The sequence below is a fragment of the Mauremys reevesii genome, unplaced genomic scaffold (assembly GCF_016161935.1).
Source record: "Mauremys reevesii isolate NIE-2019 unplaced genomic scaffold, ASM1616193v1 Contig1, whole genome shotgun sequence".
Classification (NCBI taxonomy): Eukaryota; Metazoa; Chordata; order Testudines; family Geoemydidae; genus Mauremys; species Mauremys reevesii.
Genome location: NW_024100715.1, coordinates 411231 through 430098, shown reverse-complemented (window position 1 = coordinate 430098; position 18868 = coordinate 411231). Strand labels below are relative to the sequence as shown.

Genomic DNA, 18868 nt, shown 5'->3' with positions numbered 1-18868 from the left:
CCCGCGCCCCCAGCCTCCCCGCGTGTGTGCCCCTCACTCCTGACCTGCAGCCCCAGGTACCCCCAGCCCTGCCAGCCCCCGCGTGCCCCTCACTCCAGACCTGCAGCCCCCAGCCTCTGCCGGCCCACCCAGCCCTGCCAGCCCCCGCGTGCCCTGCACTCCTGACCTGCAGCCCCCAGGTACCCCCAGCCTCTGCTGGCTCCCCAAGCCCTGCCAGTGCCCCCCAGGTACCCCCCAGCCCTGCCAGCCCCCAGGTACCCCAGCCTCTGCCGGCCCCCAGCCCTGCCAGCGCCCTGCACGTGCCCCGCCCTCCTGACCTGCAGCCCCCAGGTACCCCCAGCCTCTGGCAGCGCCCCGTGCACATAGCCGTCACTCCCGACCCGCAGCCCCTGCCAGCCCAGCCCTGCCGGTGCCCCTCACTCCCGACCCGCAGCCCCTGCCAGCCCTGCCGGTGCCCCTCACTCCCGACCCGCAGCCCCTGCCAGCCCAGCTCTGCCGGTGCCCCTCACTCCCGACCCGCAGCCCCTGCCAGCCCAGCCCTGCCGGTGCCCCTCACTCCCGACCCGCAGCCCCTGCCAGTCCAGCCCTGCCCCCCCAGCGCGGCCGGTGCCCCGCACGCCCGACCCGCAGCCCCAGCCAGCCCAGCCCGGCCCCCAGCTCTGCCGGTGCCCCTCACTCCTGACCCGCAGCCCCTGCCAGTCCGGCCCTGCCCCCCCCCCCAGCCCTGCCGGTGCCCCTCACTCCCGACCCGCAGCCCCTGCCAGTCCGGCCCTGCCGGTGCCCCTCACTCCCGACCCGCAGCCCCTGCCAGCCCAGCCCTGCCCCCAGCCCTGCCGGTGCCCCTCACTCCCGACCCACAGCCGCTGCCAGTCCGGCCCTTCCGGTGCCCCTCACTCCCGACCCGCAGCCCCTGCCAGCTCAGCCCTGCCCCCCCCAGCTCTGCCGGTGCCCCTCACTCCCGACCCGCAGCCCCTGCTAGCCCAGCCCTGCCCCCCCCCAGCCCTGCCGGTGCCCCTCACTCCCGACCCGCAGCCCCTGCCAGCCAGCCCTGCCCCAGCTCTGCCGGTGCCCCTCACTCCCGACCCGCAGCCCCTGCCAGCCCAGCCCTGCCCCCGCACCTCAGCCGGTGCCCCTCACTCCCGACCCGCAGCCCCTGCCAGCCCAGCCCTGCCAGTGCCCCTCACTCCCGACCCGCAGCCCCTGCCAGCCCAGCCCTGCCGGTGCCCCTCACTCCCGACCCGCAGCCCCTGCCAGCCCAGCCCTGCCGGTGCCCCTCACTCCCGACCCGCAGCCCCTGCCAGCCCAGCCCTGCCGGTGCCCCTCACTCCCGACCCGCAGCCCACTTGTAAATGATTTCAGGCCGGCGGCGAAGTTTCGTTTCCTTTATTGCTCCGTTAGTGCAGTTCCTGCCCCTTTGGTTCCTGGGTTAGGGGCCGATTCCCCCCCCCCAGCGCCCCAGGGCCAGGCTGGCAGTGGGGCAGGGCCCCGGGCTCTGGGGGTCAGAGGCTCCCGGAGAGGCTGATCTTGACCAATGAGACGCTCTCGATGGACTGGCTCCGCCCCTTCTCGTAGATGAGGTAGAGGGTGGGGGGCTCCCCGGGGGCCTCCAGGACGTCCAGGGAGGAGTAGCCGCTGGGCCCCGGCCAGACCTGCAGGGGGCGCTGCCACCCGGCGGGGTCCTTGGCCCAGCTCCAGCGCAGGGTCAGGTTCAGGCCTGGGGGGGGAGAAAAGGGGGTGAGACGCACGGAGCCCCCCCGGGACAGGCCCCTCCCCTCCCCCGCCCTGCGCCCTCACACGCCCCATCTGCCCCCTGCAGCCCCCCCGGGACAGGCCCCTCCCCTCCCCCGCCCTGCGCCCCCCCACGCCCCATCTGCCCCCTGCAGCCCCCCCGGGACAGGCCCCTCCCCTCCCCCGCCCTGCGCCCCCCCCACGCCCCATCTGCCCCCTGCAGCCCCCCTGGGACAGGCCCCTCCCCTCCCTCGCCCTGCGCCCCATCTGCCCCCTGCAGCCCCCCCAGCGCCGCCCCCCCCACGCACGGTGGGTGTCGTTGGCCGGGTTGCTGAAGAAGACCAGGCCCCCGGTGACCACGGCTCCGGCCGCCACGGCGGGGTCCACCAGGGTGAGGTCAAAGGTCACGGCCTCGGGGGGGAGGGTCTCGCCGGCGTCCCGGCTCCGGGCCAGGATGCGGCAGGCGCAGTGGTAGAAGTTCTGGTTCCGGGCGTTGATCACCAGCGACCCGTCCAGCAGCTCGTAGGGCTGGGGAGGGGGAGGGGGGGGGTTAACCCGGACGCCTGGGTCCCTTCCGCCCTGCCACCCCCTCGCCATGGATGCCTGGGTCCCATCCCCTCCCTGTCTGAGGAGGGGGCCTGTCCCGGACACCTGGGTCCCATCCCCTCCCCATCTGGGCACTGGGGGGGGGTCCTGTCCCGGATGCCTGGGTCCCATCCCCTCCCTGTCTGAGGAGAGGGCCTGTCCCGGATGCCTGGGTCCCATCCCCTCCCTGTCTGAGGAGGGGGCCTATCCTGGATGCCTGGGTCCCATCCCCTCAGTGTCTGGGCACTGGGGGGGCCCTTTCCCGGACACCTGGGTCCCATCCTGCTCACCTGGCACTCGTCGGGGTTGAAGTCGTGAGCTAACTTGGGACCCCCGTAGGGGATCCCCCGCAGGGCCCCCCCCAGGCGCCATTTCTCGCCATGGTCGTCGCTGAGCAGGCAGTAAATCCCGTCCAGGTCCAGCGTCCGGTGGCCACAGACAATCAGCCGCCCCCTGCGGGGCTCGTAGCGTTTCTGAGGCCGGGCCAGGAGAGAGGGGGTTGAGTCACCAGCCCCCCAGCCGAGATGCGGCCACTCTGGGGTGGGGCACGGGGGGCTGGTTATCCAGGGACCCCTGGCCCTGCCCTGAGGTGCGGCTGGCTCTGGGGTGGGGCGCGGGGGGCTGGTTATCCAGGGACCCCTCCCCTGCGCTGACGTGCGGCTGGCTCTGGGGTGGGGCACGGGGGGCTGGTTATCCAGGGACCCCTCCCCTGCGCTGACATGCGGCTGGCTCTGGGGTGGGGCGCGGGGGGCTGGTTATCCAGGGACCCCTCCCCTGCGCTGACGTGCGGCTGGCTCTGGGGTGGGGCACGGGGGGGCTGGTTATCCAGGGACCCCTCCCCTGCGCTGACGTGCGGCTGGCTCTGGGGTTGGGCAGGTTACCCGGGGATCCCTTGTGATGCTCTGTACCTCGGGGGAACACTCTGCACCCCCACGTTCATCTTTATAAAATGATTGTGTGGGACCCAGTGCAAAGGTTGTCAGGCCGGGTGTCTCCGAAGGGCGCGTGGTGCCCTGAGCTCGGCTGTTCCGGTGACGTTACCGTCGTTGCCGAGCTAAGAGCAGGGGCCCGGGGCACCCTAGGGACTAACAGCTTCATTTGGGCAGAAGCTTCCGTGGGTAAAACCCACTTCCCCAGCGGCCTGGGGTGACAGTCCCGGCTGCAGGCATTGCACTGCCAGTGCGGAGCAGGGAGGGGGGGCCAGTGCCGGCAGGGCCCATTCGACGGGGGGGGGGATGTGCCCCCCTCCCAGCGACAGGTGAGGAGGCGTCGGTTCCCGCAGAGGCCTGGGATGCGCCAGCCGCTCCCAGGCCCCGGCCGAGCCCGGCTCAAGGGCGTCATGTCTGTGGGTGACTGGCCGCGCCGCGGCTGCTCTCGCACGGCTGGTGGTGAAGGGGGTTGGGTTAGGTTCCCGTCTCGCTCTGTCAGGCCAGTTCCTCACCTCCCCAGGCACCCAGCACCCAGCACGTCTCTCTCAGGCCTTCTTAAAACTACGCTGCCCGCCCGGGGAAGTGAGGAACCGGCCTGAGCGAGCGAGTCGGGTACCCAGAACTCAGGGCAGGCCCGGCAAGGAAATAACAGACCAGCCCTGGCTGCCACGTGCAGCCCCAGCGCATCGACGATCTACAGCCCGTGCTGGGATCCGATCCCTCCCTCTCCCAGCCCTTGGGGACAGGCCAGTCCCCCTCCCAGACAGCCCCCCCGCCCGCCCCCAGCCTGAAACACTCACCAGCAACCACACACCACAGCACAGACACACCAACCCTGCAGCAAACCCCGGTGCCTGCGCTGTCCCCACAGCCACTCCAGCGACACCATCCGAGGACCCAGCCACGCACCAGGGGCCGTTCACCGGCACCTCTCCCGATGGGATCTGTGCCCCTCTGCCATGTGCACCGGCCGAACCGGCCAGTCCCCGCGGAACAGAACGACGGACACAGACCGGGCCGCAGAACGGCACCGTGCGAACGCCGGCGGCTGGACACGTCCATCTCCCTGGCCACGCGGAACACGTGGAAAAGTTGCCGTCCTGCGACAACCCCCTTCAGCACCAGCCGTGCGAGAGCAGCCGCGGCGCGGCCAGTCACCCGCAGACGTGACGCCCTTGAGCCGGGCTCGGCCGGGGCCTGGGAGCGGCTGGCGCATCCCAGGCCTCTGCGGGAACCGACGCCTCCTCACCTGTCGCTGGGAGGGGGGCACATCCCCCCCGTCGAATGGGCCCTGCCGGCACCGCCCCCCCCCGCTCCGCACTGGCAGTGCAACGCCTGCCGCCGGGACTGTCACCCCAGGCCGCTGGGGAAGTGGGTTTTACCCACGGAAGCTTCTGCCCAAATGAAGCTGTTAGTCCCTCGGGTGCCCCGTGGCTACAGCCCCTGTGGCTACAGCCTAACCCGGCCCCCGATACTCGCTACAGGGACGTTATGGGCTGGAATTTCAGGTGTATCGTTATGAGGCTCCTCGTGGCTTAAAACAGGCCCAGGCAAAACTCCCCAGGAGCAGAGGGGCAGTTCACACCTCATCAGGGCACGGATGGGACGGACCCAGCCCAGCCTCACAGGAACAAGGGACACTGGCCGAGGCTGCAGCAAAGGGTCTGCTGGACTCCGGAGTGAGAGTCACCCCCCTCCCCTGGGCAGTCTGGGGCTGCGGTGGGGTGACGCTGACCTGACCCCGGGGGCGGGGTGGGGGCAGAGCCAGGAGGGAGGAAAGAACACGATCAAAGGGGGAGACATTTGCCAGGCTCTGCCCCCTCCATCTGCAGCCGCCCCCAGCAAGCGCCTGAGGCGATGGAAGGGGGGAGCCGGGCTGAAGGGCGAGAAGCAGCCGCGGTCGTGAGGGCCCCGGAAGGGTTCGGCTCCGCTCGGCCTGGGCTCTGCTTTCATTTCATTTCACCCAACCTGCCTTGTGCTGTGACTTAGGATCACTGAAATCTCCCCTTGTCGTTACACGTGTGTCTGTTCTACCTGCAGCCGCGCGGGTGGGCAGCGGGTCAGGCCCCCTTGGGAGAACCAGCCCGGTGCTTACCCATCTCTCCGGTAATCTGACAGACTCTACCTGGGCACTGCCAGACGGAGCTTCCTAGGTGGTGGCTGGGGCCGGAGACGCTGGCTAGTGTCATTCGGTTGCACAAGCCAAGGAGCAGCGTCCGTGCCAGCGGCTGCGTGACCAGCCCGGGAGGGGGGTTCTCACAGCGGGGCAGGGGCAGGCTGGCTGCCAGAGTCGAGGACTGGAGTGACCGAGCAGATCACCAGCCCGGAGAACACCAGGGGAACGTCACGCCCTCCCCAGCGGGGAGATGCGGCTGGCTCTGGGTGGGGACACAGCCGAGTGGAACATCATGACAGAAATCGCGGCAGCTCCCCGGGTGCCCACCTGGATGCCGAGCCCGGGCCCCGGGGCAAACCTGTCCAGGCCGATCTCCTGGGAGAGGTTGCGGGGGCGGCTCCAGGATAGGCCGTCGTCCCGGCTGCGAATGAGCATCGTGCTGGAGGCGCAGGGCTGCGGCTGGTGGATGCAGAGCGCGTAGAACAGGAACACGGAGCCGTTCGCCCGGTCCACGACCACGGCCCCCAGGTTCAGTCCGTCCACCCGCGTCCCGTCGTCCACGATGAACGAGCTGGGGGACCACGTCGCGCCTGGGCGAGAGAGACGGCTCTGCCGGTGCCCCTCACTGCCGACCCGCAGCCCCCCCGTTCTGCCGGTGCCCCTCACTGCCGACCCGCAGCCCCCCCACTCTGCCAGTGCCCCTCACTGCCGACCCGCAGCCCCCCCCACTCTGCCAGTGCCCCTCACTGCCGACCCGCAGCCCCACGCTCTGCTGGTGCCCCTCACTGCCGACCCGCAGCCCCCAGTCTGCCGGGTGCCCTCACTGCCGACCCGCAGCCCCCCCGGTCGGCCGGTACCCCTCACTGCCGACCCGCAGCCCCCCCCGTCTGCCGGTGCCCCTCACTGCCGACCCGCAGCCCCTCCGTTCTGCCGGTGCCCCTCACTGCCGACCCCCAGCCCCCCCCCTCTGCCGGTGCCCCTCACTGCCGACCCGCAGCCCCCCCAGTCTGCCGGTGCCCCTCACTCCTGACCCGCAGCCCCCCCAGTCTGCCGGCGCCCCTCCCTCCCGACCCACAGTCCCCTGGGCTCCTCCCTGCTCCGCCGGTGCCCCTCACTCCCAACCCCGCCCCACTCTGCCGGTGCCCCTCACTCCCGACCCGCAGCCCCCCCACTCTGCCGGGGCCCCTCACTCCCGACCCGCAGCCCCCCCACTCTGCCAGCGCCCCTCACTCCCGACCCGCCGCCCCGTTCTGCCGGTGCCCCTCCCTCCCGACCCGCAGCCCCCCCACTCTGCCAGCGCCCCTCCCTCCCGACCCGCAGCTCCGCGCTCTCTCCGCACACACCTCCGTCGGTGGAGCGCCGCAGGGCGATGAATTTGGCCCCCGAGTCCGACGAGGAGGATTTCCGGGCTTCAGCGAAGGCCAGGAGGGAGCCGCGGGGCGTCGCCGCGATGAGGGGGATCCTGTACGTATCCACCTCCCCGATCTCCCGCCCGCTCACCCACAGCAGCTGCTCCAGGGTGATCAGGGGAGTGACCTGCCCAGAGACACCAGGGGCCAAAGGGTTAAGGGCTCTGCCCGGGCAGTCAGGGCTCCCCATGGCCCCAGGGCGGCGCTAGGGGCTGGGCTGCAGGGGGGGCAGCAGGGGGCTCTGCCCGGGCAGTCAGGGCTCCCCATGGCCCCAGGGCGGCGCTAGGGGCTGGGCTGCAGGGGGGGCAGCAGGGGGCTCTGCCCGGGCAGTCAGGGCTCCCCATGGCCCCAGTGACGTACTGGGAGGCTGGGCTGTGGGGGCAGCAGGGGGTTCTCCCGGGCAGAAGCGAGACCCCCCCCCGTTACAGGGAATGGGGAGACTCAGTTTCCTGCCCCCAAACACGGGGTGGGAGTGGGGGGCTGGCCCTGGGCAGGGCTCGGGGGGGCTGGGACGAGGATCCTTGCCGCACGGTGGAGTCTAAGAATTGATTTGGGCACCAGCGTTTGTGGGCAAATCGTCTCGAAGGTGCCCCGGGCTCCGGGCTGTTTTCACTGATACAGATGAACCGCCCCCCCCCCCCGGCGGGGTGACCAGATGTCCCGATTTCTGGGGCTTTTTCTTATATCGGCTCCTATTCCCCCCCCCCCCCCGATGCTTCGCACTTGCTGCCTGGCCACCCGAGACCTGGGTGGGGGGAGCTGTGGGCTGGACCCGGCTGGGGGGTCAGGCGGGCGGCACCTGGTGGCAGTACCGGGGGGGGGGGAAGAACCTACGTGGTGGGGCAGACGGGCTGGACCTGGGTGGAGGGGACCAAGGCCCTGGGGGGAGGTACCGAGGTCCCAGGGGGGCCCTACCCAAGTGGGGAGACAGATCCCGGAGGGGAGCAGAGGGGCCATACAGGGGCTGGGGGTCAAGACCTGGGTAGGAGGATGCAGGGGGCCCGCAGGGGCCGATCTCAGGAGGGCCACCGGGGTCGTACCGGCCGGTTGGGGGCCGGACCCGGGTGGGGAGATCGGGGGGGCGATCCCAGGGGGGCTGAGGGGCAGGACCCGTGTGGGGAGAATGGGGGCAGAGGGGCTGGGCCCAGACCCGGGTGAGGAGAACGGAGGGACCGGGGGCCGATCCCAGGGGCAGAGTGGGGTTGGGGTCGGGACCCGGGAGGGGGATCGGGGGCAGAGGGGCCGATCCCGGGAGGGCAGAGGGGCCGGGGGCCCGGACTCTGTTGGTGGCGGGGAGGGCGATTCCAGGGGCTGGGGTCGGGACCCGGGAGGGGGATCGGGGGCCGCCGGGGGCCGATCCCAGGGGGGCAGAGCGGGGCTGGGGGCCCGGACCCGGGTGGGGGGATCTGGGGTTCGGGACTCAGGGGGGGGCCGCAGGGGCCGATCCCAGGGGCAGAGGGGCTGGGGCCCGGACTCTGTTGGTGGCGTGGGAGGGCGAGTCCCGGGGCAGGGGCTGGGGTCGGGACCCGGGGATCTGGGGGCCGCAGCACGTACCTGCTCCGGGGGTCCCGCCCAGGCCGCGGCCCCGCCGAGCCCCAGCAGCAGCAGCCCCGCCAGGGGCAGGGCCCGCGGGCGCCCCATGGACCCTGGGTCGCGGCCCCTTTAACCCGCCGCCGGCCCGGCTGCGCCGCTCGTTACAATGTAGCGCCCGCGGTCACATGACTCAAAGCGGAACCGCGTGATTGGCGGAGGGAACCGCCCTCGATACAGACGCACGTGCCTCGGTGTGTCACATGACTGAGCTCTTGGCCCCACCCATCTCCCCTCCCTTAAAGGGACAGCGACCCCGACAAGTGCCCAGCTCTGGGAGGGGAGTGGGGGCTGGTGGTTAGAGCAGGGGGGGCTGGGAGCCCGGACGCCTGGGTTCTCTCCCCAGCTCTGGGAGGGGAGTGGGGGTTGGTGGGTTAGAGCAGGGGGGCTGGGAGCCAGGACTCCTGGGTTCTCTCCTGGCTCTGGGAGGGGAGTGGGGGCTGGTGGTTAGAGCAGGGGGGGCTGGGAGCCCGGACGCCTGGGTTCTCTCCCGGCTCTGGGAGGAGTGGGGTTGGTGGGTTAGAGCAGGGGGGCTGGGAGCCAGGACTCCTGGGTTCTCTCCTGGCTCTGGGAGGGGAGTGGGGGCTGGTGGTTAGAGCAGGGGGGGCTGGGAGCCAGGACACCTGGGTTCTCTCCCCTGCTCTGGGAGGGGTGTGGAGGCTGGTGGGTCAGAGCGGGGGGGCTGGGAGCCAGGACTCCTGGGTTCTCTCCCCGGCTCTGGGGGGGGAGTGGGGGCTGGTGGTTAGAGCAGGGGGGCTGGGAGCCCGGACTCCTGGGTTCTCTCCCAGCTGTGGGCAGGACAGGGGCAGATGTTCTCCTACTAATTGGAGCAGACAGTGGATTTCACCAGCCCCAGCCCAGCTGACTCAGGGCTCTGGAGCTAAAACAACAGGTAGAAAAACAACCGGGAGACGCCCATGGGGTGACAGGGAACGTGGGCAGTGGGGTGTAGTAGTTAGACCAGATAGTCCGGACTCCTGGGTTCCCTCCCAGTGGGGGCTGGTGGTTAGAGCAGGGGGGCTGGGAGCCAGGACTCCCGGGTTCTCTCCCTGGCTCTGGGAGGGGAGTGGGGGCTGGTGGTTAGAGCAGGGGGGCTGGGAGCCAGGACTCCTGGGTTCTCTCCCTGGCTCTGGGAGGGGAGTGGGGGCTGGTGGTTAGAGCAGGGGGGCTGGGAGCCAGGACTCCTGGGTTCTCTCCCTGGCTCTAGGAGGGGAGTGGGTTGATTCCATTCAGGGGTCTCTGCTGCTGCAATTCTCTACCCCAAGACTAGGGGGCACCATACCCCCCACCTGGCCCTGGCTCCCCCCCTTCTCAAACCATTGATTTCTGCCCCCAGCCCAGGACGGGCAGGGCTGCGCCGGGGGGAAGCAGGGACCCCAGGAGGCCGGGGAGCAGAGAAACCCCCATTTATTGCCCTCCACGGCCCTGCCGCTGAGCCGCAGCTCAAATCTCACCGTCTCCCCCACAGGTCCCACGGGGCCGGGCCCCGATCCTTCACCCTCCCATGTGCAAACATTGATCCACAAAATAAATTAACCCCCCGTCACTCCGCAGGGGCTGAGGGAAACCCCAGTCCCCACGGCAGGGAGCCACGGCGAGCCCCCTCCGCCCCCCAGCCTCAGTCAGTGCTTGGCACAGATCCCGGGTAGCTCCTCGGGTCGCGGGGTCAGGAGTCGGCCAATCGCAGCAGGGTCCCGGAAGTGCAGGGGATGCTGGGAAAACCAGAGAGAGGCTGTTAGCTTAGCTCCCTCCATAGGACAATGGGGATGGGGCAGGACTCCTGGGTTCCCTCCCAGCTCTGGGGGGTGTGTGTTGTGGGTTAGAGCTGGGGGTGGAGGGTTGGTTCTCTCCCTGGTTCGGGGGGCTAGTGGGTTAGAGCAGGGAGTTCTGGGAGTCAGGACTCCTGGGTTCCCTCCCGGCTTGGGGGATGGGGGGGAAGGGGAAAGTTCTCTCCCTGGTTCTGGAAGGGGAGTGGGGGCTGGTGGGTTAGAGCCAGGGGGAGCTGGAAGGCAGGACTCCTGGGTTCTCTCCCTGGTTCGGGGGGGGGGGGGTACGTACCAGTCGACCAGCTGGGCCCCGATGAGGTCATGGATGTGGTAGGGGAGCCCCAGTTTCACGGCGCTGGGAGCCCGGCGGCTCTGAAGATCCGACAGCAAAATCTCCTTGTACTTGGCCTTCTGGATCATGCCCAGCACGGCCTTGCGCCCTGGGCGGGGAGAGAGCGGACTCAGTCGGCCTTCTCCCTCTAGGGGGCGCCGGCGCTGAGCCGGCCCCAGGGCGGGGGCTGGCGGGTCCCACACAAACCTTTGATGAAGCATTTAACGAAGCGCCCGGCTCCAGGCACGGCCAGCCACCAGCTGCCAGCATCACGGACGGTCAGGACCCCGGCACTTACCAGCTGCCTGGGCCGGGGGACAGGAGAAGAGACCCCGTCACCTCAGTGTCCTTCGCTCCAGAGACGCCTCGCCCGGCCCCTCTGGGTTACCCAGGGACCCCTCGCTTGGCTTGGGGCTCTGCTTCTCTGGGCTGGGATGTGGGAACCCCTCCCCCGGCACAGAGATGCGGCCCCTCTGGGGTGGGGAACAGCCGCACAGAACACCAAGCAGGCGCAGGGCTGAGGAGGGGAAGGGGAACGTGGCTGCCACGGGGCCCAGGAAGCCTGCGTGGCCCCTGCCCGCCCCCGCGCTCCCAGCCACCCACGTGATGTCCGGGTCCCGGAAGCCGAAGTCCCTCAGCATGCGGCCGTTGTCGTAGCTGAGTTCAGGACAGGAGGCGAACGCCGTCTCCAGGAACCTGCGCACCATCCCGGCGTGCTCCTTCCCCGCCACGGCCTGCAGCACCTGGGCGGAGACGGGGGCCTGTCACCACCAGCCAGCGCCCCCGGGACCACGGAGACCCCCCTCCCACTGCTGGGGGTCAGACACCCACCTTGGCTGTGTAGTCCTGGGTGAACGCCACCCCAAAGACGTCTGAGTCGAATCCAAGCTGGAAGAGCCGGATCAGCCCCTCGTCCTTCAGCCGGCTCTGCGGGGGAGAAGGTTAAGGGGGGGTGACGTTGCTTTACACAGATCTGCCGATGAGCGTAAATACGACATCACTGGGATCTGGTTTATGCTGGATGTGCCACGGAGCAGATCTGTGCAAAGGTTACGTTCCTCTGCGCGTGTTCACCCCATTTGTGTGCACGGATCAGTCTTGTGTCTGACACTAGGAATATGGACTAGAACTCGGAGGCCTACTGCAATTATGCAAAGTGGGGGCCATGAATGGTGGTTTGGAATCCTGACGGCTCCCACTAACGAGGACAGTTAACTGTGGGTGGCTGTTTACTCGCAGGCCTTCCTGTGAGCCAGGCTGGGAGGAATGGAGGCTTGGGGGTCTCCCAGGACATGGGGCCATGTCACCTGGTCCTGGAATCCAGCTTGAACCTGGGGCGTTGCCACGTGGGGGGGGGGGTCCGCAGACAAAGGGTTCCCGCCTTGGGCTGACGCTATAATGGGGGGCGCAGGGCAAAGGGGGCTGCGGTTACCCCCTGAGCTGTCCCAGGGGAAGGGAGGGGCCCAGACTAGGGAGGTGTCTAGTCTGTGAAAGAAGCTGATTGGAGCATTTCAGTGGGTGAGATTTACCTGCATGTAGTTTCCTACTGTGTTAGGCTCAGACTTGTGTGTTTTATATTATTTCACTTGGTAACTGGAGCCGCTGAAATCCTCCTCTTTAGACTTCATAAAATCACTTTGTACTTATTAATTCACTCAGAGTAGGTATTAATTCCAGGGGGAGACCACAGCTGTGCATCTCTCTCTGGCAGCGTTACAGAGTGTGGACAGTTTATGGGTTACCCTGTATGCGCTTTGCACAGGGGAAAAGGGATTGATTTGGGGTGTGGACCCCGCTGGGAGCTGGGGGCCGGGTGCTGCAGACAGGGGACTTGCTGAGCTGGTTTTGGCTAAAGCCTGCGGGTTTGGGGGGGTCCAGGCCGGGGTCTGGGTTGCAGCAGGCTGGCGTGTGGGACTCAGCGGGGCAGGGTGCTGGAGTCCCCGGCTGGCAGGGAAAACAGGCTCAGAGGTGGTCCCAGAATATCAGGAGACTCTCCCAAGGGGGTCTCTGTGACCAAACCTGCCACGGGGGGCAGCCTGGGGAAGGAGATCCCAGGCAGGAGGGCCCCTGAATCTGATGGGGGGGGCCGGAAACCGGGGGATGGGGGGAGCTCTTACCAGCTGCCTGTCCACGGCTGTGCGGTCCCTCACCAGGCTGTAGAGCTGGTGCTTCAGGACGAGGGGGGGCAGCGCATCCTCAAACAGCTGGCGAGGGAAGAGGGCGGCGAGATACCGGAGAGCCGACTCCACCGCCCCGGGGCCCTCTGCCGACCAACAGCACAGGGTCAGCCAGGAGAGAACCCAGGAGTCCTGGGGCCCAGCCCCCACCCTGCTCTAACCCACCAGCCCCCACTCCCCTCCCAGAGCCAGGGAGAGAACCCAGGAGTCCTGGGGCCCAGCCCCCACCCTGCTCTAACCCACCAGCCCCCACTCCCCTCCCCGAGCCGGGCAGAGAACCCAGGAGTCCTGGCTCCCAGCCCCCCCCTGCTCTGCCCCACCAGCCCCCACTCCCCTCCCAGAGCCGGGAGAGAACCCAGGAGTCCTGGCTCCCAGCCCCCCTGCTCTAACCACCAGCCCCACTCCTCCCAGAGCCGGGAGAGAACCCAGGAGTCCTGGCTCCCAGCCCCCCTGCTCTAACCCACCAGCCCCCACTCCTCCCAGAGCCAGGAGAGAACCCAGGAGTCCTGGCTCCCCGCCCCCCCCGCTCATACCCACCAGCCCCTCTGCCCTCCCAGTGCCTGGAGAGAACCCAGGAGTCCTGGCTCCCAGTCCCCCCTGCTCTAACCCACCAGCCCCACTCCTCCCAGAGCCGGGAGAGAACCCAGGAGTCCTGGCTCCCAGCCCCCCCTGCGCTAACCACCAGCCCCCACTCCCCTCCCAGAGCCAGGAAAGAACCCAGGAGTCCGGGGTCCCAGCCCCCTGCTCTAACCCACCAGCCCCCACTCCTCCCAGAGCCAGGAGATAACCCAGGAGTACTGGCTCCCAGCCCCCTGCTCTAACCCACCAGCCCCCACTCCTCCCAGAGCCGGGCGAGAACCCAGGAGTCCTGGCTCCCAGCCCCCCCTGCTCTAACCCACCAGCCCCCACTGCCCTCCCAGAGCCAGGAGAGAACCCAGGAGTCCTGGCTCCCAGCCCCCCCTGCTCTGACCCCCCAGCCCCCACTCCCCTCCCAGAGCCGGGAGAGAACCCAGGAGTCCTGGCTCCCAGCCCCCCTGCTCTAACCCACCAGCCCCCACTCCCCTCCCAGAGCCAGGAGAGAACCCAGGAGTCCGGGCTCCCAGCCCCCACCCCGGTTACCCGGTCTGTCCGGCTCTCCCGCATCCCCAGGGTCAGGTCCCGGCTGCAGGCGCCGCTTCTTGGCCTTCAGGGTGTTGGAGATCAGCTGGCGGCGGCGCTCCATGGGGCGGGGGGGGGGGGGGGATGGTCAGCACAGAGGGAGCCCCCGGCCGGGTCCATCCCCGTCATGGGCATCGCCCTCCCCCCTGAGCCGGTCCTCTGCCTCCCAGCCAGATCCCCCTCCCCCTCCCCCCCAGCCAGATCCCCTTCCTCCCCAGCCAGATCCTCCTCCCTCCCCAGCCAGATCCCCCTTCCTCCCCCCAGCCAGATCCCCTCCCCTCCCCCAGCCAGATCCCCTTCCTCCTCCCCAGCCAGATCCCCTTCTCTCCTCCCCTCCCCAGCCAGATCCCCTCCCCTTCCTCCCCAGCCAGATCCCCCTTCCCTCCCCCAGCCAGATCCCCTCCCCAGCCAGATCCCCTTCCTCCCCCAGCCAGATCCTCTCCTCCCCCAGCCAGATCCCCTTCCTCCCCTTCCCCAGCCAGATCCCCTCCTCCTTCTCCTCCCCCTCAGCCGGGTCCCCCTCCCCTTACCAGCCGCCCCCGTCCCTGGGTGATGACGTCAACACCCCTCTCCCCTCGGACGCGGCGCGAGGCTCCGGCGTCGAAGCGCCTCTTCCGGGCGCGTTCCAATGACGTCACGGCGCGAGCCCGCCGGACCCGGAGGTGTCTGATGACGTCACAGTTTGCGCGGCGCGGAACGAGCCGGCGCTGAGTCCCGAGGCGAACAGCGGGGGCGGGGCCGCGCGTCGCTCCCCGATGACGGAGGCGGAAGCCCGGGGGTGGCCGGGGTCAAAGGTCACCGGACAGGGACGGGAGTGAAAGTGATCGGGCGTCGGGGTGAAAGGACAGAGGGCGGGAGGGAGGGGGTCCCGGGGGCTGCCAGGGCTGGGGCCGGAGGGGGTCCTGGGGGCTGCCAGGCTGGGGCAGGGAGGGGGTCCTGGGGGCTGCCAGGCTGGGGCAGGGAGGGGGTCCTGGGCTGCCAGGGCTGGGGGAGAGGGGGTCCTGGGGGGCTGCCAGGGCTGGGGGCGGAGGGGGTCTCGGGGGCTGCCAGGCTGGGGCGGGAGGGGGTCCTGGGGAGGGGCTGCCAGGGCTGGGGGCGGGGAGGGGGTCCTGGGGCTGCCAGGGCTGCGGGCAGGGAGGCGGGTCCCGGGGGCTGCCAGGGCTGCGGGCAGGGAGGGGGTCCTGGGGCTGCCAGGCTGGGGCAGGAGGGGTCCCGGGGGCTGCCAGGGCTGCGGGCGGGGAGGGGGGGTCCCGGGGGGGGGCTGCCAGGGCTGGGGGCGGGGCTCACAGGGGAAATGCCTGGGGCTGGTGGGGAGGGGTCTCCTCCAGAGCGGGGGTATCTCAGCCGAGCTCCCCTTCTCACCTCCTCTCGCTGTTCCAGGCCGCCATGGAGCCCAGCACCCGCCCGGCCAAGCGCAGCAGCGGAGCCGCCGAGGCCCCACGGAGCCGGGGTCCCTGCGCGCCGCTGGGCCCCCCCGACCTTGCACGTGGAGCCGGCTCTCTACGACGGGCCCTTCCCCTTCTACCGGCGGCCGGCCGAGGAGGGTCGCTTCTCCCTTGACGCCCAGCGGCTCTACCACCCCGACGCCCGCCAGCTGCGCTTCGCCCGCCCCGCCGAGCGCCCGAGCCCCCTTCGACCTGCGCCACGGCTACCGCGACTGCTACGTGCGGCGGGACGAGGGCCGGCGCGAGGGGCTGGAGCACCTCCTGCAGTGGGTGGCCGGGAACCGGGACCGGCTGCGGGCCCAGGGCGACGCCGCGGGGTGAGCGAGGGGCAGGCCGAGAGCCCCTGGCCAGCAGGGGGCGCTGGGGGGGCTCCCCGCTGAACTCGGGGGTGAGTCCTCCAGGGGGAACGGCAGGTGGCCACCGCTGATCTGGGGGGCTGTGGAGTGACTGGGGTCCTCCAGGCTGGCAGGGGGTGCTGTGGGACACCTGTCCTGACCTGGGGCACCTTGGGTTACGGGTAGGACCAGCAGGGGCGGCTCTGGCTTAATGGGGTCCTGCCAGGCAGGAGGGGTCGCTGGGAAGCCAGTGCATGAGCGGAGGGAGATGGGGACCGGGGGGCAGGTAGGGGACCTGAGACCCCGCCCCCTTTCCTGCACATAGTGGTGTGGGCTGCCCCACGGTTCTGGCTCAGCTGGGGGAGGGGTAGACACGGCATACAGGCTTTGGGGGTTCAGGAGCTCGGGGTGGGGGGGTTCAGGTCTGAATACCTGAGTCTGCCGAGAGCCTGACACCATAGGGCTCATATGGCCCCGTTCAGCTCAGCAGAGAACTGTTAACTCTGAAACCTACCGATGTGGCGTGTGGCGATGCCACCCCGTTATCCCCCCCTCCCACACCCGCAGGCGCCCCGTGAACGCAGATTTCGTGACCTGGCGGGGGCACCTTACCAAGGTGCTGACGACGCCCTACGAGAGCCAGGAGGGCTGGCTGCTGGCCGTCAGCCTCTTCCGGGGCAGCCTGTACGTCAGCGAGGTGGAGACGCCGGCGGCCCGGCAGCAGCGGGAGCAGCGCTCCGACATGCTGCAGGAGCTGGCCTACATGGGCTACAAGTTCGAGCGCTACATGTGTGCGGGTAAATAGAACCCAGGCGTCCTGGCTCCCAGTAGCTCCCCCTCCCCTCCCCGAGCTGAGGAGCGAACCCAGGCGTCCTGTGCTGTGCCTGTCCCCCCAGACACGCCGGACGGCAGCCCGGACCCCACGGGGGTGGTGAACACCAACGAGGCGTTCTGCACGGTGGTGCGCACGCGGCTGGGCTCGCACTCGCTGCTCTTCGCCGGGGAGGTGGACTGCACCGACCCCCGCGGGGCCTGGCCCCAGCCCCCCGCCTGCTACGTGGAGCTCAAGACGTGCAAGGAGCTGCACAGCCCCACTCAGCGCAGGAGCTTCTACAGGTCAGAGCCCCCCGTGGGCCAGCCCCCCAGCTACGCCCCCAGGAACCCTCCAGCCTAGGGCCAGCCTGGGTGGACGTTCTCTGCGGGGCCGGGGGGGTCTCTGCCCTGGCTGGACGTTCCCTGTGGGGCCAGGCGGGCTGGGGGGTCCCCCCCTGGGTGCACGTTCTCTGTGGGGCCAGGCGGGCTGGGGGGGGGTCTCCATCCTGTATTTCCTGCATGGGGGGGTGGAAGGGAGGCTGGGGGGTGCTAGGGACCCAGGCTGATCCTCCCCCCCCACCCCCCAGACACAAGATGATCAAGTGGTGGGCGCAGTCCTTCCTGCCGGGCGTCTCCCGCATCGTGGCCGGGTTCCGCGCCCCCGACGGCTCCGTGGCCGCCCTGGAGACCTTCGAGACCATGAAGATCTTCCAGCTGATCCGGGTGAGTGTGGGGAGCTGCCCCCTGCCAGCCCTGCCCCCCACATCCTCTCCAGGCCCCCACTTCCCCTCCAGCTGGTGTAGGTCCCCGTCCGTCACTGGGGCCCTCAGCCCCTGCCATCCCTCTGACCTCCCTGTCCCCCACTTCTCTGCTCCAATCCCCATACGGCAGCCCAGCCCTGCCCCTCCCTCCCGCCCTACACCCTCACTCCGGCCCCCCTCCTTGTCCCCCACTTCTCTGCTCCAATCCCCATACGGCAGCCCAGCCCTGGCTGTTGCTCCTGCCCTAGACCCTCGCTCCGGCCCCTTGTTCCCTCCCTGCCCCACTCCCCCCTCGCGCCCCCCCCCAGCAGTGATTTCAAGCTGATCCCCGCCCCCCACGCAGGGCGACCGGGGCTGCTGGAAGCCGGCCGTGTGCATGAACTTCTGCGAGGCCTTCCTGGCCTTCCTCAAGAGCGTGGTGACGGAGGATGATCCACAGTGAGTAGAAGAGAACGCGGGACTCCCAGCGCCCCTGTGCGCTCCCCCCCCCCCCCCCAGACCTGGGGTTCGCAACGGGGGGGGGGGGGGCTGCCCCCGGGATTCAGGGGGTCAGCGAAGCAGGACTGGCGTTAGACTCGCTAGACACAGAAAAACAGGGAGTGGGGCACAGGGGGGACGTGGAGTTTTTATAGTGGGGGGGGGGGTATGCAAAGAAAAAGGTTGAGAACCCCTGGCCTAGCCCCCACTCCCCTCCCAGAGCTGGGGAGAGAACCCAGGAGTCCTGGCTCCCAGCCCCCCCTACTCTGACCCACCAGCCCCCACTTCCCTCCCAGAGCCAGGAGAGAACCCAGGAGTCCTGGCTCCCAGCCCCCCCTGCTCTAACCACCAGCCCCCACTCCCCTCGCAGAGCTGGGGAGAGAACCCAGGAGTCCTGGCTCCCAGCCCCCCCTGCTCTAACCTCCAGCCCCCACTCCCCTCCCAGGGCCGGGGAGAGAACCCAGGAGTCCTGGCTCCCAGCCCCCCCTGCTCTAACCACCAGCCCCCACTCCCCTCCCAGGGCCGGGGAGAGAACCCAGGCCCCCCCGCTATCACCCCCCCACCTTCTCTCCCCAGACTCGTGCACCTGTTTGCCTGGGAGCCCGGCAGCCCTGTGTCCTACACCCGGCACCGGGGCGGGGAGCACGTCGTCCTGCCGGCCTGGTATGTGGAGACCATGAGCGGAGGGAAGAGGCCAGACTGAGCCGCCGGCAGCCACGGGGGCACCAATAAACCGTGGGAGAGGGTCAGGGCCGCGTGACTGCCGTGTCCCTTTGTCCGGGGGGGGGCGGGTAAAGGTCATGACCCCTCTCTGGGGAAAGGGTGAAAGGTCAGGATGTGACCTTTTGAGGGACAGGGGTAAAGGGCCGGATTGGCTGCCCACGAGCAGCAGGAAAAGGTCGTGACCCCCATTGGCACAAGGAGCGTGACCTTTGCCCTATGGGGCACCCAGGGAGGTCATGACTTGGAGCTGGGGGTAAGGGGCGGAGCCTGCCCCCCTCTAGGGCACAAGCTGGCAGGAGGCCAGGGGCCCCCACTTGTGGGCACCTGCAGGGCAGCCTGACCTTTAACCCTGGTGACCTTTAACCCAGTTCAAGGCTGAAGCTGCTCCTTGGGGTCAGAGGTTACTGGGGGGGCTACAGGCTCCACCCTCCTCTGGGAGAGCCCCACCCCTTGGGAAGGGAGCAGGAGGGGCCCAGCAGCGAGAACCGTCCTGCCCGGCTGTGCACGTCCCAGGGCCATGGGGGG

At 69.7% G+C, this 18868-nt stretch overlaps 3 protein-coding genes across 3 annotated transcripts; 1 reads left to right on the top strand and 2 right to left on the bottom strand.

The window, feature by feature from the left end:
• Window positions 1-1368: 1368 nt before the first annotated feature.
• On the bottom strand, window positions 1369-8504 carry NEU1 (neuraminidase 1). Its single transcript, XM_039517197.1, has 6 exons — window positions 8322-8504; window positions 6702-6894; window positions 5686-5948; window positions 2604-2786; window positions 2037-2256; window positions 1369-1714 (listed from the first exon to the last, which is right to left on the bottom strand). Exons 1-6 carry the CDS (start codon window positions 8406-8408, stop codon window positions 1500-1502), a joined length of 1161 nt encoding a protein of 386 aa, XP_039373131.1. The 5' UTR covers window positions 8409-8504; the 3' UTR covers window positions 1369-1499.
• Window positions 8505-9503: 999 nt separating this feature from the next.
• Window positions 9504-15177, bottom strand: STK19 (serine/threonine kinase 19). Its single transcript, XM_039517058.1, has 9 exons — window positions 15162-15177; window positions 14320-14537; window positions 13751-13847; window positions 12572-12717; window positions 11286-11381; window positions 11058-11197; window positions 10662-10759; window positions 10416-10563; window positions 9504-10069 (listed from the first exon to the last, which is right to left on the bottom strand). The coding sequence occupies exons 1-9, from the start codon at window positions 15175-15177 to the stop codon at window positions 10024-10026; spliced, it is 1005 nt and encodes a 334-aa protein (XP_039372992.1). The 3' UTR covers window positions 9504-10023.
• Window positions 14450-18369, top strand: DXO (decapping exoribonuclease). Its single transcript, XM_039517196.1, is given in 9 exon segments — window positions 14450-14632; window positions 15170-15240; window positions 15242-15418; window positions 15420-15551; window positions 16137-16366; window positions 16466-16685; window positions 16970-17105; window positions 17487-17581; window positions 18197-18369. Coding segments are annotated over 8 exon segments (1182 nt in total). The 5' UTR covers window positions 14450-14632; window positions 15170-15175; the 3' UTR covers window positions 18324-18369.
• Window positions 18370-18868: the final 499 nt, after the last annotated feature.

Bases quoted from the DNA above. Each gene is read 5' to 3' on its own strand.
- NEU1 (XM_039517197.1), bottom strand. From the start codon at position 8,408: ATGGGGCGCCCGCGGGCCCTGCCCCTGGCGGGGCTGCTGCTGCTGGGG. The intron at 6,895-8,321 runs GTACGTGCTGCG...GTCTCTGGGCAG, and splicing joins GGGCGGGACCCCCGGAGCAG to GTCACTCCCCTGATCACCCT. The intron at 2,787-5,685 runs GTGGGCACCCGG...GCCCGGCCTCAG, and splicing joins GGCCCGGGCTCGGCATCCAG to AAACGCTACGAGCCCCGCAG.
- STK19 (XM_039517058.1), bottom strand. The intron at 13,848-14,319 runs GTAAGGGGAGGG...CGCCCCATGGAG, and splicing joins CCCAGGGACGGGGGCGGCTG to CGCCGCCGCCAGCTGATCTC. The intron at 10,760-11,057 runs GTGGGTGGCTGG...CCCCCGGCCCAG, and splicing joins TTCCGGGACCCGGACATCAC to GCAGCTGGTAAGTGCCGGGG.